The sequence below is a fragment of the Entelurus aequoreus genome, linkage group LG02 (assembly GCF_033978785.1).
Source record: "Entelurus aequoreus isolate RoL-2023_Sb linkage group LG02, RoL_Eaeq_v1.1, whole genome shotgun sequence".
Taxonomy (NCBI): domain Eukaryota; kingdom Metazoa; phylum Chordata; class Actinopteri; order Syngnathiformes; family Syngnathidae; genus Entelurus; species Entelurus aequoreus.
This window is the reverse complement of record NC_084732.1, coordinates 37007781-37024001: the sequence shown is the minus strand read 5'-3', so window position 1 is coordinate 37024001 and position 16221 is coordinate 37007781. Positions and strand designations below refer to the sequence as shown.

Here is a 16221-nt window from a genome sequence, read left to right as displayed (position 1 = left end):
GACAAATTTCCATATGAGCGGCGGCCCCAGTCCAAAGCCTACATTCCTGCTGGGGAAGGAGACTATTACTACACAGCAGCAGTCTGGGGGGGCTACCTGGAGGATATGTATAAACTAGTCAAGTAAGCAACATGTACCTGAAAAACCTGAAATACCTGAAAAACAGAGCAAGAATTGGGGTATTTAAAGATGGGTTTTGAAACTGGTGTGATTTTTTTTTTGCGAAGGAAGTTGTCAATACAGAAATTCAAAGCCTTTGCCACAGGGGAATAAACTACTGTTAACATTTGTTTTGACTTTACAGTCATGTAAACTCAAAACTGAGCCGAGATGTCGTTGTGGCTTGTGCAGCCTTTTGAGACATTTGTGATTAAGGGTTATATAAATAAACATTGATTGATTGAATACTGCTTGAAAATCAAGGATCATTAGGTTTTACTCACACTTGTGAATGTCATTAAAATCCATGAAAAGAGAGTTTTACATCTTGAAAAGACTTATCGATCCAGGCAGTTCTGTCATGTGAAGATGTTTGCCATGGTGATGTAGTGTGTGTAATTGGATATTTTTTCAAAACAAAACTAATCTATCTAGCGGGTTCATCCAAATATGTTCAAGGTTTGTTAATCTCATCTTTAAAAAGTCAAAAACCTAAAACCCAGGTTTTTACGCGTGTTTAAAAAAAAGCTGGTTTCAATCAAATCCATGCAATAATCCGTTTTTTAGTGCATGTAAACATACTCAGCGTGTGTGTGGTGTGGCAACGTTGGTTTTAGGGTGGGATGGAAAGCCATTTAAGAGTCTTGTGTATGAGGGCCCAGAATTTGGTGCTATACTCCTGACTGTGTGTTAAGTATTACTATTATTACTATTTTCTACGTTTATGTCACAAAATTATGTAAACATTTAAAAAAAAAAAGAAAGCATTGTTAGAAGACAAAGCTCGATTTTGTTTCTCATTTTAAGTGCCGTTTTAGGCACAGTTTATAGCACCAGTATTGTACAATATGTAAATGATGCCCAAACCTTGCAGAAATATTACCTAGATCAGTCCAGAACTTACAACTGGAAGGTGTTGCATAACTACTCAACCACTGCAATTTAACTATCTACAAAGCCATTGTAATTCAACTGCTTATTTATCCACTGTTATTTAACTGTTAATGTATTCACTGCAACCTAACTGTTCATCTATTCCCTGCCACTTAACCGTTCACCTATGCACTGCTATATAACTGTTTACTCATCCTTCAATTCATTGTGAGATGCTGCTATTTAAGAGGATTGCTCAACTCAGTTGTGTTGTGTTGCAAATACAATGACAATAAAGCACCTATTCTATCCATCCTAATGTGAAGGTAGAGTGCAGTACTACTGCATTTATGCTGGACAGGCAGAGGCTAATGACTAGGAAAAAACTAATACAGGCAGGGTTGCAGACAAAATAAACACATTTTAGTTAATTTTGGTTTAGACTGTACACATAATTGCCGTTTATAACATATGTTGACATGTTTCTCACTAGACACTGTTACATCCAAGCCCAGGAGGACTCCAAGATAAAAATCCAGGCTGTGTGGCAGGAAGAGAGTCACCTCAACAAGTAACATATTCATATCCTCTTTACAGTAGTCCCACTAAATATTTCCTTACAATACTCTCCATTTAACTCTCTGCAGATACCTGCTGTACAACAAGCCCGCCAAAGTGCTGTCTCCTGAATACCTGTGGAGCGACTATGACTCGGTCCCGGCAGACATTAAAGTGGTTAGAGTGTCCCAGCTGGTTAAGAATTACAAGGAAGTGCGGCCCAATGCTGGAAACCGATGATATTCTAAGCAGAAGTATAAACAACATGTGGCCATTGCTGATTATTGCATTTTAACACTATTTATTTTTAGTCCCCATGCTGACAAGAGGCTAGCAGCTAATAATGTGTCTCCATACACGATCATAATCACCTCCATTATAGAAAATAAACGGCATTTGTTTGTATTGAAGTATTATTATCAAGTAAGATTATCACTGGAGGATGAGGCTGAACATGTTACGCGCTGATAAAAAGAACAGGGAACTAGTTTAAATAATGTGTTGTTATTCCTAAATTGTCAATAACACTCTTCATAAATGAATGGAAAAGTTTGCAGTTAATACATGTGACTGGTATCGGCCGGTCTCACAAATTGAAGATTGGTATCGGAATCGGCAGCATGAAACCCTGATTGGAATATCCCTACATTTTTATTGTAGTGTGTAGAGTTTGCTGTGATTTTAAATTGCACTGCATCATAATGAAACGTGTTTCTCATATTGTGTTGTCATATAAGGAATAATGCAATCACATTATCAGCAACCGCTTTAATTGTGAGTAAATATTGAATGTACGGTAGGTGATTAATGTAATGACTCGACAACCACATAAAATAAATGAAACAATACAAATGGTACAGGTTGTTTTAATTTGATACTTGAAAGTAGGAATTGGGTACCTTTTAGACTTTACCAGTAGGCCTACCTGGGTCAATGTGTGTACTTTTGTGTGTTCATGTGTTAATAAATGTTAATTTGCAAATTTTCTATTGAACATTTAAACCTGAGCTGATGATACAGTTGTTACATCTTGTTTATTACTCTGTTGACATTAATTTGCAAGCAGGCCTGTGCATTCATTCCAGTTTGTGCTAGATGTGTTGCCGTTGACAGAGTCGATTGTTTGTTTCTGCCCTGTCATTTGTTAAAACCCACAAAGTGTTAACCTGTAAGTCCGGGGTGTCCATACTACGGCCCACGGGCAAAGTCTGGGCCCGCCGACCACTTCAGTATGGCCCGCGAGACATCCCGAGTTTAATATGAAATCTAGCCCACGGCATAGTCTGATAGTCCATATAAGCCACTTTGTTATGACTGACATTGGTCATTTTGGTCAAAGACCATGCATTTATGTTGCACTCAAGATCATAGCATCAATTTATATGACTTATTTAAAAAAAAAGATTTCCTGCACATAGTACAAATAAACTATAACCAACACTGTAAGTTAAGACAAATTACTATGTACTACCATTGACTTGATTGACGTATGTTCTAGGCAGAACCTTTTCATAACAGTGCTCATTGAGACGAACGGGGCGCATGATGATGCGGGTGTTGTTCTCCCATGAATGCAGACGGCTTCGGACACAGCTTGCAGGTAGGAAAATGATTTAATTTAAGAATAAATCATAGCAGGAAAAAACAAAGACGTGCACATAGCACAAAAGGCAAAAACTAAATGGGTTAGCGTGGGAGCTAGCAAGCAAATGGGCTAGCGTGGGAGCCAGCAGGAACTTAGCAGGAATCGAACGTCGTCAACTGTTGCATAAAAACAAACTAGGAAGCCAGACCGAGTGAGGCCAGCGCATAGACTAAATAGCCCTCTGATTAACGCCCGGGCAACAGGTGCGCGTCCCGAACACTAACCAGAGGCAGGTGAATGTAATTGCCGTCATGGCAACGGAAACAAACAAAACTCAAGGTGCTGAAAACTCACGTGACAAGAAAATATAAACAAACTATGATCCGGGCAGCGGATCATAACACTCATGTTATTGCTGTTCAATTCTTGCCATGTTGATTCCACAAATCTTGTTCATCTATGATTTTTTTTTTTAAATGTGTCTTTCACAATCTAACAGCCCTAATACTTAACAGCACATCAAAGTAATGAATATGTTTTCAGATATGGATAGTTGTGTTACAACTTGTATAAAACCCTTTATGGTCAACATCTGGTGGTTTAATTATAAAGTATATGCAAATTGCATATCAGCACAGAAGCAACACAATTGCGATTACTTCAATATTCAAGTTAATATGGTGCTTATAAAATCAGGAAGCCATGCAGACTTGCAACAAAACGTATGGAAAATATTACAAAAAACCAAGCACAAAACCTTTCTCGACATCTTTGAGGCCACGGCGACAGCATGCGGGTGGCCGGAAGAAGAATGGGGGGTGCACCTACTGCCGCTTCTGCCATTTTCTGGGTGTCAAACCTTCCTCTTAGTTTGTGGCAGATGACACACTTGTTGATGACAGTGGAAAACAGACGCTTACCACCAACAATCCAGTATCCACATGTTCTTATGGCTCCCTCTGTAAAGTGTTGTTTGCTCATTAAAGTGTCTTAATAGCATAGAAATATGATGAGTGTGTGGAATAATTAGTGGATGCTGTTCCTTTTCTGACATGTTGGCATGGGACAATGACCTCCAACACGGAGCTGGCCATTCGTCCATAACAGGGTTGAGTTTCTTGAGTGCACTATGCCTTGGCCAAGCTTGACAGTTTTTGAAACATTCGAGTTAATCTTGAAAAGCATCATGTTGGACAGAACTAATGAATACGACTTTAGCGTGGGAAAGTTTGCTTTGGGTAGGCGTTTCTTTGAGACATTTCCATTCTTTCCTACCTCCACTGTCTGGTTTTCTTTTTGAAGAAGGACGCAACATGAATAAGCTTGGCTATAGTTTGACAGAATGCTTTCCAGAGCAAACTTGTTTCAAAATGTTGTGCACCAAACAGAATCTCTGATATTCAATCAATCAATCAATGTTTATTTATATAGCCCTAAATCACAAGTGTCTCAAAGGGCTGTACAAGCCACAACGACATCCTCGGTACAGAGCCCACATACGGGCAAGGAAAACTCACCCCAGTGGGACGTCAATGTGAATGACTATGAGAAACCTTGGAGAGGACCGCATATGTGGGTAACCATATTCTGGTTAGCATAGTAGTGACCCCAGGACGGATCTCACCATCAGCTTCTGGCTTAACAAGTGAGAAGATGTCTGGTTCAAGTGTTTCTGCTGGGTTGGCATTATACATGAAGGCTGGACCGGTAAACCAGTTCCAGTGTTGTAGCTGTGCTCCTGGTATTGGCCTTGTGGCGTGATCAGCAGGGGTTCGGTGTGTTGGCACATAGTACCACTGGTCAGGCAGGGTTGGTGAATCTTTTCATTTGGGTGACATAGATTGCAACATATATAAAAAAAACTTCTAGTAGAGTTATAAATGTACCCAAGCACAATGTTACTGTTGATGAAAAATGTCATGGCAATCTAGGCCACCTGCTCAGTGGTTAGAGTGTCCGCCCTGAGATCGGTAGGTCGTGAGTCAAACCCCGGCCGAGTCATACCAAAGACTATAAAAATGGGACCCGTTACCTCCCTGCTTGGCACTCAGCATCAAGGGATGGAATTGGGGGTTAAATCACCAAAAATTATGCCCGGGCGCAGCCACCGCTGCTGCTCACTGCTCCCTGGGTGATCAAGGGTGATAGGTCAAATGCAGAGAATAATTTCGCCACACCTAGTGTGTGTGTGTGACAATCATTGGTACTTTAACTTTAATCTCATGTGTAATTTGTTTGTAAATTTCCACAGTTAACACAGCGGCACAGAGCTCCAGACACGGTATGGTATGAGCAGGGCGAGAAGTTAGCCATGACAAATCCCACACGATACTGGCCATCAGTGTTAGTAGGTCTCATTAAGCTACTGCTCTTGTGGCAACCATGGAAGCGTCTGAAAATATGTACGACTCCTTCTTTTTTGTCGAAATGAGGGTAATTGAAATGTAGCGTCTCTGAATGTGCAGATATTCAATACACTATAAAGAATCCTTCCATAATTTCCATTATGCTATTTAATTATTTTATGACTTGCAAATGAATGAAACCTACTATGTATTTGCTTTCCACATCATGATTGCACACCCTAACCGCTAAACCACCAGAGTGTAGAATGATAAATACTGCCATCACTAAAACATGCATGAGAGGTGTGTCTGATAAGGCGACTAGGTTTGTTATTACAAGTCTTTTGAAGCACGCTGTCATTTATTAACTGACATTTTACAAGCTATTTGTGCTTCTTTGTGTTTTACGCCTTAGGGCAGGGCTTATTGAGAACTTCCCAATGGCCAGTTCACCTGTGTAAACTGCTCTCTTTCTTGTCTGATGTGATGTACTGTTAACCAGTGTTTTTCATTGAAAAAGTCCAGGGGGGGACTATCCCATCCTCGTCGCCATTGTTGTGTGCCAAACTTGTCACTTATTAGTTCAATTTTTAGCATTCTAAGCTTAATAATACACCAAAAGATAGCTTATTGTCTTTTTCTGCATTTTATTCCCGCTCTTACTTTTTCCACTTCCAGGTGTCCAACACACAACACATATCATCATATCCTGTGTCCCCCACCCTTAAGTTCCGGTATTGTCCTGTGACCCGAGTAACCAATACATGACAGAAAAAATGTTAAAAACGAAACTCAACAGCCTATATTGACAATATAAAGTCGTTCTCATCAAATACCTGGCGCAATTGTTCGATATGACTTCAAACCATAACCATCATTAATTCTCTTGTCTCAAAGTAGGCTTACAAAGCAATGAGCTACCCGATGCCACCTACTGGTACGGAAGAGTATTACATGGTTACTCTGCTGATCTCCAGACAGCACATACGCTCAACAACGGCGCATTGTTTGCGGATTATAATTATTGGTGTGCAAAAATTATTTTTCAGACCAATTAGGTGAAATTGCATAATTTCCCACGGCACACCAAACAATGTATCATGGTACACTAGTGTGCCGCGGCACAGTGGTTGAAAAACACTGTTGTAAATTACACTGTAAAATTACAAAATCAGTGTTTGAAAAAGTTTATGATCTCACTCATCAGTTAATCCAGTGGTCCCCAACCTTTTTGTAGCTGCGGACCGGTCAACGCTTGAAAATTTGTCCCACGGACCGGTGGGGGGCGGGGGGGGGGGGGGGGGTGTATTTAAAAAAAAAATTTTTTTTTTTTTTTTTTACATAAATAAATACAATCATGTGTGCTTACGGACTGTATCCCTGCAGACTGTATTGATCTATATTGATATATAATGTATATATTGTGTTTTTTATGTTGATTTCATAAAAAAAAAAAATATTTTTTTTTTTTTAATTTCTTGTGCGGCCCGGTACCAATCGGTCCGGTGGTTGGGGACCACTGAGTTAACCAACAACGCAGTAAACATTGTAAAATAATTTGTCTCACAAATATCTTTTTTCTATGAATGATCGCATCTGACTGCTGATTAGTCAGGTCCCCATGTTGTCAATCTGTGTCACATGGGCAAGAGGGCAGCACCAGAAAGCCAATCATTATTGTTGTGGGCGTTGTAAAGGGACAAGTTTAGTCCGACAGGTGGTTTTCCGTCTGGCAGAAGAGTTTGACTTGACTCCATTCAATAGAGTTACATTATTTTTGGACATTAAAAAGTTCCGGGGGACATGTCTCCCCTGTTCCCCAAAATGGCAGCAGTGGATGATGCATGTCCATGTACGAGCCAGTCTGCCCCACAACAAGAGGATAGTGAAAAGGGAGGAGCTTATTGACTACAGCGTCGGACTGCAATGACAGTCCTGTGCAAAATTCGTTGGGTAAAACTACACCATTTATTGATAATTTGGTGACGTCATCGAAGCGAAAAAATAATTTAAAATTGCTTGTTAAGGCGGAACTATGAAAGAAGGCAAGATTGTTTAATAAATATCTCTGCAATGCCTTATGGTTTGATTTCACATTTTTGGAACTTCTGTGGATCCCAAACATACAACAGCAGGTACCATATGTTCCATCCATCCATCCATGTCCCTTTTTGGGGTCGCGGGGGGTGCTGGAGCCTATCTCAGCTTTTGGAATGTTGCCTATTGTTCACAATCATTATGAAATACATGGCGAATGATGGATTTTTTTTTAATGCATTCTAAATATTAAATAAATGTAAATAAAAGTCTGCTTACAGTGGAGCCAATGGGAGCTCCACTACTCCGCCCATAAAATCTGATAAATAACCATTCAAAAAGCTTTAAAAAAAATCTACATTTCGTGACTTGAATATTAACCAAGTATTAGTGATATTGTGTGCCCTGCGATGAGGTGGCGACTTGTCCAGGGTGTACCCCGCCTTCCGCCCGATTGTAGCTAAGATAGGCTCCAGCGGCCCCCGCGACCCCGAAGGGAATAAGCGGTAGAAAATGGATGGATGGATGGATAGTGCTATTGTTATTATAACCGCTAATGCAGACAAACTATTTATAGCGGCAACGTAATCACGTCCGTTTGTCCCTATGTTTACATCAATGAGTGGTCTGCTGCTTCCTCGCTTCCTTGCTCCTTGGAAGTTTATTCTAGATCATAAATCATGCCTCTCACCTGGAAAGTAGATGGCTGAGAATATAATCCGACAAGTTGGGACACGGGCAGCACGGTGGGACAGGGGTTAGTACGTGTGCCTCACAATATTTTCACAATAATTTTACGAAGGTCCTTGGTTCGATCCTGGGATCGGGATCTTTCTGTGTGGAGTTTGCATGTTTTCCCCGTGACTGCATGCGTGGGTTCCCTCCGGGTACTCCGTCTTCCTCCCACCTCCAAAGACATGCACCTGGGGATAGGTTGATTGGCAACACTAAATTGGCCCTTGTGTGTGAATGTGAGTGTGAATGTTGTCTGTCTATCTGTGTTGGCCCTGTGATGAGGTGGCAACTTGTCCAGGATCTACCCCGCCTACCGCCCGAATGCTGCTGAGATAGGCTCCAGCACATTGGTTGTGCATCCAAGGTTGTCTCGTTTTTCAACATGGCCCATGTCTAAGGGTCACCAATGTGAAGATATATTATTGACGAGGCATGCGGTGAAGACCAGCGGTAGAAAATGGATGGATGGAAATGGCAAGGACGACACAAAAAGCACTTGCCCCACCCTGTTTCTTCGTGAGGATTATGAGACATTTTTCATCTAAATGGGAATATATGAACATCCCAGCAGTCGACATCCTAATAACAGCAGACCTCATGAAGTCTGCATTGAGTAAAAATCAGTGATGAAGGGGGGGAAAAAAACCCATTGTGATGCAATTTTGAAATTAATGCTTTGTGTATGCCTAAAATGATCAAAATACGTAAATATTAAATGTTATTATAAATGTGCCTTTTACTACATTACATATGTTTGGATGTTTTGTTTAAGGGCTTTATAGGCAGAATTGAACGGCTCCCATAGGCTCCATTGTAGGCAGACTTTTAATCAAATGTTTTTAATATTTAGAATGCATTAAAAAAAATCCATCCGTCGTCATGGCTTTCATAATGATTGTGAACGATAGACAAAATAAAAAAGTGCAATTCCCTTCTTAGGCTCGTAATGAATTGGGACATATCTACACTGGGATCTGTCTGGTTGAAGTTGAGCTAAAATCTGACTCAAGTGACTCATTTGATATTTACCTTTGGTTTCCAGGGCTTGTTGTTTCAAGGCTCAGTCTAATGTTTGCCGTTTACAACCTTAGACAAATGAAACTAGCAGTTGGATTAGAATTATGGGGATATAAAAGGATACTGGGCGCACAAATAATAATCCTAAACATTATACTGTAGTTGAAGTTCTCACAGACAAAGAAGAAGATTCTGGTGTACGGTCATTGCACTTCAAGAATTGCGACTTCACATGGATTTAAAAATACTAAAATCAATTGAGTGTTAAATTAAGTCTTATTCATGTCTTACATATATTACAGTACATCTATTCCATCTATTAATTTTCTACCGGTTGTCCCTGTGGGGGTCGCCGGTGGCCTGGAGCTTATCCCAGCTAGATAAGCCTTGGAAGGCAGGGTACACCCTTGACAAGTCTTATCAGATAGATAGATAGTACTTTATTGATTCCTTCAGGAGAGTTCCCTCAGGAAAATTAAAAAAAACATCACCCATCATTAAGGGGTGTCAAAATTAACCAGTTAGCTCATTTTATTAATCATAAAAAATTATCACATGAATCATGAACACACTCAGATTAATCATGCATTTTTTATTTTTTTTTACCTTAATTGCTATACGGTCAGTGATCAGATCAATGTATACGTCAGTACAACAATAAGTGAGGAGACTCCAGCTGTGATGCTCGCTGGTAAATTTCACTACAAAATGCAGCCTAAAAGAATTTTACATAAAATTTACCAAGTTTTTTGCAAATAAATGACATATAAGTGAAATGTTTAAAACGTTTCTGGATGACATTCTGACAATAAAATTGAATTTGTGTACAAATGTTCTTAAACTAATTTTAATTGTGCAAGCGAGCAATCACCTGTGATTAATCATGATTATGCCAAATTCTAAAATGTTGTTAATCTGATAAAAAATTAATCATTTGACTGTACTCCTATTATTATGTTGAAGCGGTCAATAAAGATATTCACCAAGCAAAATGTATGTTTCCAGGTTAAAGGTGAACACTGTAAACAACAATACGGCGGCTAATCTTGGCCGTACCATATCTCTACTGTGACAATCAAGTGGACCAACTTTTTGATAGCATTTTATCTTCACCGCATGCCTCATCAATAACATATCTCCACACTGGTGACCCTTTGACATGGGCCATGTCGAAAAACGAGACGCCCTTGGATGCACAACCTACCAAGAGCTACACGCTTCCACGAGTGGGGTCAAAAATGACAACAGTTAAAATCAATGCGTTTTTGCCACAAACTGTGTTGTTATTCTTCAAATTCATTAAATGTAGTGTTGTAATATTTTCATATTCCAGGTATTCCTCATAAAACATGTGTGAAATGAAGCCATTGGCATTGTATTTATTTTTTCATTATTTTTAAGACATTGCAGTTTTCGTGGCTACTGTTCATCCCCCCATCGCTGTGCTTGTCAGCACCTCTTCTATTATATCATCAGACATGAACAGCTTCCATACATCTAATGGGGAGACGGTAGTAATCCCAGGTGCAGGCCCTGGCTGACTATTCAGAATATTGTGGTTTAGACGGTAGTAATCCCAGTTGCAGGCCCTATTCAGAATATTGTGGTTTGGTGTTTTAGCCTGCCCAGTAAGAGCCCTTGCGGCTCATTCTGTTGGACACAATGTCCTTTTCTCTTCAGAGGACTCATCAGAGGACTCCTCTGTGTCCGACTGGCCGTGTTCAGTGGGGGAACAATAGTCTGTGTCTGATATGTCAGATTCTGAATCACTGCCTCCAATGGGCTCTTCATCTGATCCGTCCTGGATCGTTCGTCGGTCAAGGTTCACAGGAATCCTCGCTGGCCTCCTAGCAGCCATGTTACTTTAGATAAATAAAAAAGAAAACATTACAAAAGACAATGTTTCAAATGTACATAAAACTATAAATCTAATATAACATTAGCCTACTATAGAGTTAGCTATAAGTCATTGTGTGTGTGTCTTTGTTTTTATATCCTAGTAGAGTACATGACCTTACGACCATGCGCATATTCATTGGCGCAAACAAGGTGCTAGCCTGTGCGCTCAAGGGCTGCTCTACACTACTCGCCCCTCTTGACAACTAATGGCGAGACGCGAGTCAAAAAAGGTCGTGCATTGGACAGACGAGTTGACATGCGCCTTCCGCCAAGCACCCAAGGCTTTATCGTCGGTATGGGCAATCCCAGCAGGCACAAGACAAACAACAATGAAAACCTGTTGAATCAGGTCCTGACGTTAAGCAACTTAAACATAACGTTAAAATCAACATGCTTTTGACTATATTTGTTTAATCAATGTTGGGTTCTGACATTGATTTGACCTTTGAAATGTGGTCATTTCCCAACTAACAACGTTGTCTCAGTTAACAAATACGACTAGTTTGCAACATTGTATGATCTAAGTTGTATCAATGTCTTGTCGCTGCTGGGATATCACTGGCGTGTCCAGCTGACCAATTGTGGGTGGTCTCCGATGCAGCTGTCCGTGAGCCCGCGTTGACAACAACCCTTTACATCACACGTGGTGACACAGTCAAACGAGTGGGATACTTCAGTGCAAAACTGAGGAAAAAATACAATTCCTGGCTATACTGCAAGGTAGAGGTGTTGTTAATAGCGGCTGCAGTGAAACACTTCGTCCCCCACATCATAAAGTCCACCCTCAGCAAGCCGTGCTTTCAGGCCTTTGAGAAATCATGTCGGGGCGAGTTCTCAGTGAGTCACCATGTTACATCTTTCCTGTCAACGGCCAGCCGCTAAAGGTGCATGTCAGGCATGTGTCGGGTGCGGGCGCATCTATTCCAGGAGATAAAGAATGACTCCTTTTGGTAACTGGCCCCCCATTCAGCCCTTAATTCATCAAGTAGTTCAAAAACTGAATTACTGGAAAGACGCTACGTCTCTATTATTTTAGTTTCTGATAGTCCAAAAATGTTGACACGTGCTCGGAAGATTCTTTCTCTCCGCCGTCTGTCATTCCATCTTTGCCTTCTTCTCGCCACATTGACAGCAGCCACCTGTACAAAAAGCTGAGCCTTGCTTTCAGATTTTCCAAATAAAGTTGCTTATTAAGGTGCGGTAATCATTTTGTAGTTTAGTAAATCAGGCTGCGTGTGCTGAATAATTATATATTTTTATATAATATATTTTTCATATTATTGAAAACAGAGAGGCAAAATAAATGACACGCCTTATTCTGCTCACTTAAAGACCTACTGAAATGAAATTTTTTTAAAATGGCGGCGCATGGCTATGGCTATGCTGCGGCTCGCTAATGCTCTTGGGAGTGTAGAGCGATTTGGCAAAAAACACCCATCATTTCTGTCAATTTCATGGCTGGCTCAAAGCGTGAACACTCTGTGATCACATACGACCGACAGACAATTCTGGATGTGGATGGATCGGGTCGTTATAGACTGAAAGATGCATGTACGGTGGACCTCCTCGCTAGCATGGGAATACTTCGCGGACTACATCGAGCGGCCTTTGTAGCAGCGGAGTCAAGTGCTAGCGGTGACCGCCAATGGAGACGACGTAAGCGGTGCGAGCGGAAGCAGAAGCGGGGTTGCCGAGCGGGGCTAACAACAAAGAGAAAAGCTAACCAAAGAAGCGTGGAGTCTCCGGGTAAGAAGCCATTTAAACTAGAACTAGTCGGCGTCAGGCTGGATAATCCCTGCACACATAGCAATTCTCTTAGAATAAAACACAACTCACATAATGTTTTTTCTTTTGTGACCGTGTCAGAGGCAGACATACATTGTACTGAGGTAGCTAACTATGATGCGTTCAGTGTATCACAACATCAAGCAAACAATCTGAATATCCCCGTCGTATCAATTCCTAGATATGGTCGAAACTATTTAAAGTGCAATACGCATAATAAACGCAATATTATTAATATTGCTACTTCCGATAATTTCAACAAACAATCCTCAAAACAGCCCACTACCTATAATATGGGCTTTTTAAACATAAGATCATTATCTTCCAAAACGTTATTAGTTAATGAAGTCATTAGAGACAACAAACTTGACGTCGTTGGTCTCGCCGAGACCTGGCTCAAACCAGACGATTTTTTTGCGCTAAATGAGGCATCTCCTCCTAACTATACCAATACACATGTTGCCCGACCTCTTAAAAGGGGAGGGGGTGTCGCACTAATATACAATGAAAACTATAATCTTACACCTAACCTAAATAATAAATATAACTCGTTTGAGGTGCTCACTTTGAGGTTTGTCACACCGCTGCCTCTCCACCTGGCTGTTATCTACCGCCCCCCTGGGCCCTATTCGGACTTCATCAGTGAATTCTCAGAGTTTGTTGCTGATCTAGTGACGCACGCCGACAATATAATCATAATGGGGGACTTTAATATCCATATGAATACCCCATCGGACCCTCCATGCGTGGCGCTCCAGACTATAATTGATAGCTGTGGTCTTACACAAATAATAAATGAACCCACGCATCGCAACGGTAATACGATAGATCTGGTGCTTGTCAGGGGTGTCACCACCTCTAAAGTTACGATACTCCCGTACACTAAAGTAATGTCCGATCATTACCTTATAAAATTCGAAGTTCTGACCCATTGTCAACAAACTAATAATAATAATAATAACTACTATAGCAGCCGCAACATTAATGCTGCCACAACGACGACTCTTACTGACCTACTGCCTTCGGTAATGGCACCATTCCCAAATTATGTGGGCTCTATTGATAACCTCACTAACAACTTTAATGACGCCCTGCGCGACACCATTGATAGTGTAGCACCACTAAAGCTAAAAAGGGCCCCTAAAAGGCGTACCCCATGGTTTACAGAAGAAACTAAAGCCCAGGAATTATCATGTAGAAAGCTGGAACGCAAATGGCGTGCGACTAAATTTGAGGTTTTCCATCAAGCATGGTGTGATAGTTTAATAACTTATAAACGCATGCTTACCTCAGCTAAAGCTAAATATTACTCAAATCTCATCCACCTCAACAAAAATGATCCTAAATTTCTGTTAAGTACAGTAGCATCGCTAACCCAACAAGGGACTCCTCCCAGTAGCTCCACCCACACAGCAGATGACTTTATGAATTTCTTTAATAAGAAAATTGAAGTAATTAGAAAAGAGATTAAAGACAATGCATCTCAGCTACAACTAGGTTCTATTAACACAAATACGACTGTATATACGACGGATACCGCCCTCCAAAATAGTTTCTCTCTCTTTGATGAAATAACATTGGAGGAATTGTCAAAATGTGTAAATGGGACAAAACAAACAACATGTTTACTTGACCCAATTCCTGGGAAACTTATCAAGGAGCTTTTTGTATTATTAGGTCCATCAGTGTTAAATATTATAAACTTATCACTTTCCTCTGGCACTGTTCCCCTAGCATTCAAAAAAGCGGTTATTCATCCTCTACTCAAAAGACCTAACCTCGATCCTGACCTCATGGTAAACTACCGGCCGGTGTCCCACCTTCCGTTTATCTCGAAAATCCTCGAAAAAATTGTAGCACAGCAGCTAAATGAACACTTAGCGTCTAACAATCTCTGTGAACCTTTTCAGTCCGGTTTCAGGACAAATCACTCAATGGAGACAGCCCTCGCAAAAATGACTAATGATCTATTGCTAACGATGGATTCTGGTGCTTCATCTATGTTGCTGCTTCTTGATCTTAGCGCCGCTTTCGATACTGTTGATCATAATATTTTATTAGAGCGTATCAAAACGCGTATTGGGATGACAGACTTAGCCTTGTCTTGGTTTAACTCTTATCTTACTGACAGGATGCAGTGTGTCTCCCATAACAATGTGACCTCGGACTATGTTAAGGTAACGTGCGGAGTTCCCCAGGGTTCGGTTCTTGGCCCTGCACTCTTTAGTATTTACATGCTGCCGCTAGGTGACATCATACGCAAATACGGTGTTAGCTTTCACTGTTATGCTGATGACACCCAACTCTACATGCCCCTAAAGCTGACCAACACGCCGGATTGTAGTCAGCTGGAGGCGTGTCTTAATGAAATTAAACAATGGATGTCCGCTAACTTTTTGCAACTCAACGCTAAGAAAACGGAAATGCTGATTATCGGTCCTGCTCAACACCGACATCTATTTAATAATACCACCTTAACATTTGACAACCAAACAATTAAACAAGGCGACTCGGTAAAGAATCTGGGTATTATCTTCGACCCAACTCTCTCGTTTGAGTCACACATTAAGAGTGTGACTAAAACGGCCTTCTTTCATCTTCGTAATATCGCTAAAATTCGTTCCATTTTGTCCACAAGCGATGCTGAGATCATTATCCATGCGTTCGTTACATCTCGTCTCATTTACTGTAATGTTTGGTTTTCGGGCCTCCCTATGTCTAGCATTAAAAGATTACAGATGGTACAAAATGCGGCTGCTAGACTTTTGACAAAAACAAGAAAGTTTGATCATATTACGCCTATACTGGCTCACTTGCACTGGCTTCCTGTGCACCTAAGATGCGACTTTAAGGTTTTACTACTTACGTATAAAATACTACACGGTCAAGCTCCTGCCTATCTTGACGATTGTATTGTACCATATGTCCCGGCAAGAAATCTGCGTTCAAAGAACTCCGGCTTATTAGTGATTCCCAGAGCCCAAAAAAAGTCTGCGGGCTATAGAGCGTTTTCTATTCGGGCTCCAATACTATGGAATGCCCTCCCGGTAAAAGTTAGAGATGCTACCTCAGTAGAAGCATTTAAGTCTCATCTTAAAACTCATTTGTATACTCTAGCCTTTAAATAGACTCCCTTTTTAGACCAGTTGATCTGCCGTTTCTTTTCTTTTCTTTTCTACTCTGCTCCCAACCCGGGGTGGACTGCTAGCCTGTCCATCAGATGGGGAC

At 40.8% G+C, this 16221-nt stretch overlaps 1 protein-coding gene across 3 annotated transcripts in view; it reads left to right on the top strand.

The window, feature by feature from the left end:
* LOC133633653 (globoside alpha-1,3-N-acetylgalactosaminyltransferase 1-like) overlaps nucleotides 1-1995 on the top strand; it is a 53064-nt gene extending 51069 nt beyond the window's left edge. For all 3 annotated transcript variants that reach the window (XM_062026239.1, XM_062026254.1, XM_062026249.1), the window contains 3 exons: nucleotides 1-122; nucleotides 1526-1603; nucleotides 1680-1995. The exon at nucleotides 1-122 is cut by the window's left edge and continues 12 nt beyond it. In XM_062026239.1, the coding sequence (XP_061882223.1) occupies nucleotides 1-122; nucleotides 1526-1603; nucleotides 1680-1830 (351 nt within the window). In that variant the 3' untranslated portion in view covers nucleotides 1831-1995. The remainder of the gene's footprint in view (nucleotides 123-1525; nucleotides 1604-1679) is intronic.
* The last annotated feature ends 14226 nt before the right edge of the window (nucleotides 1996-16221 follow it).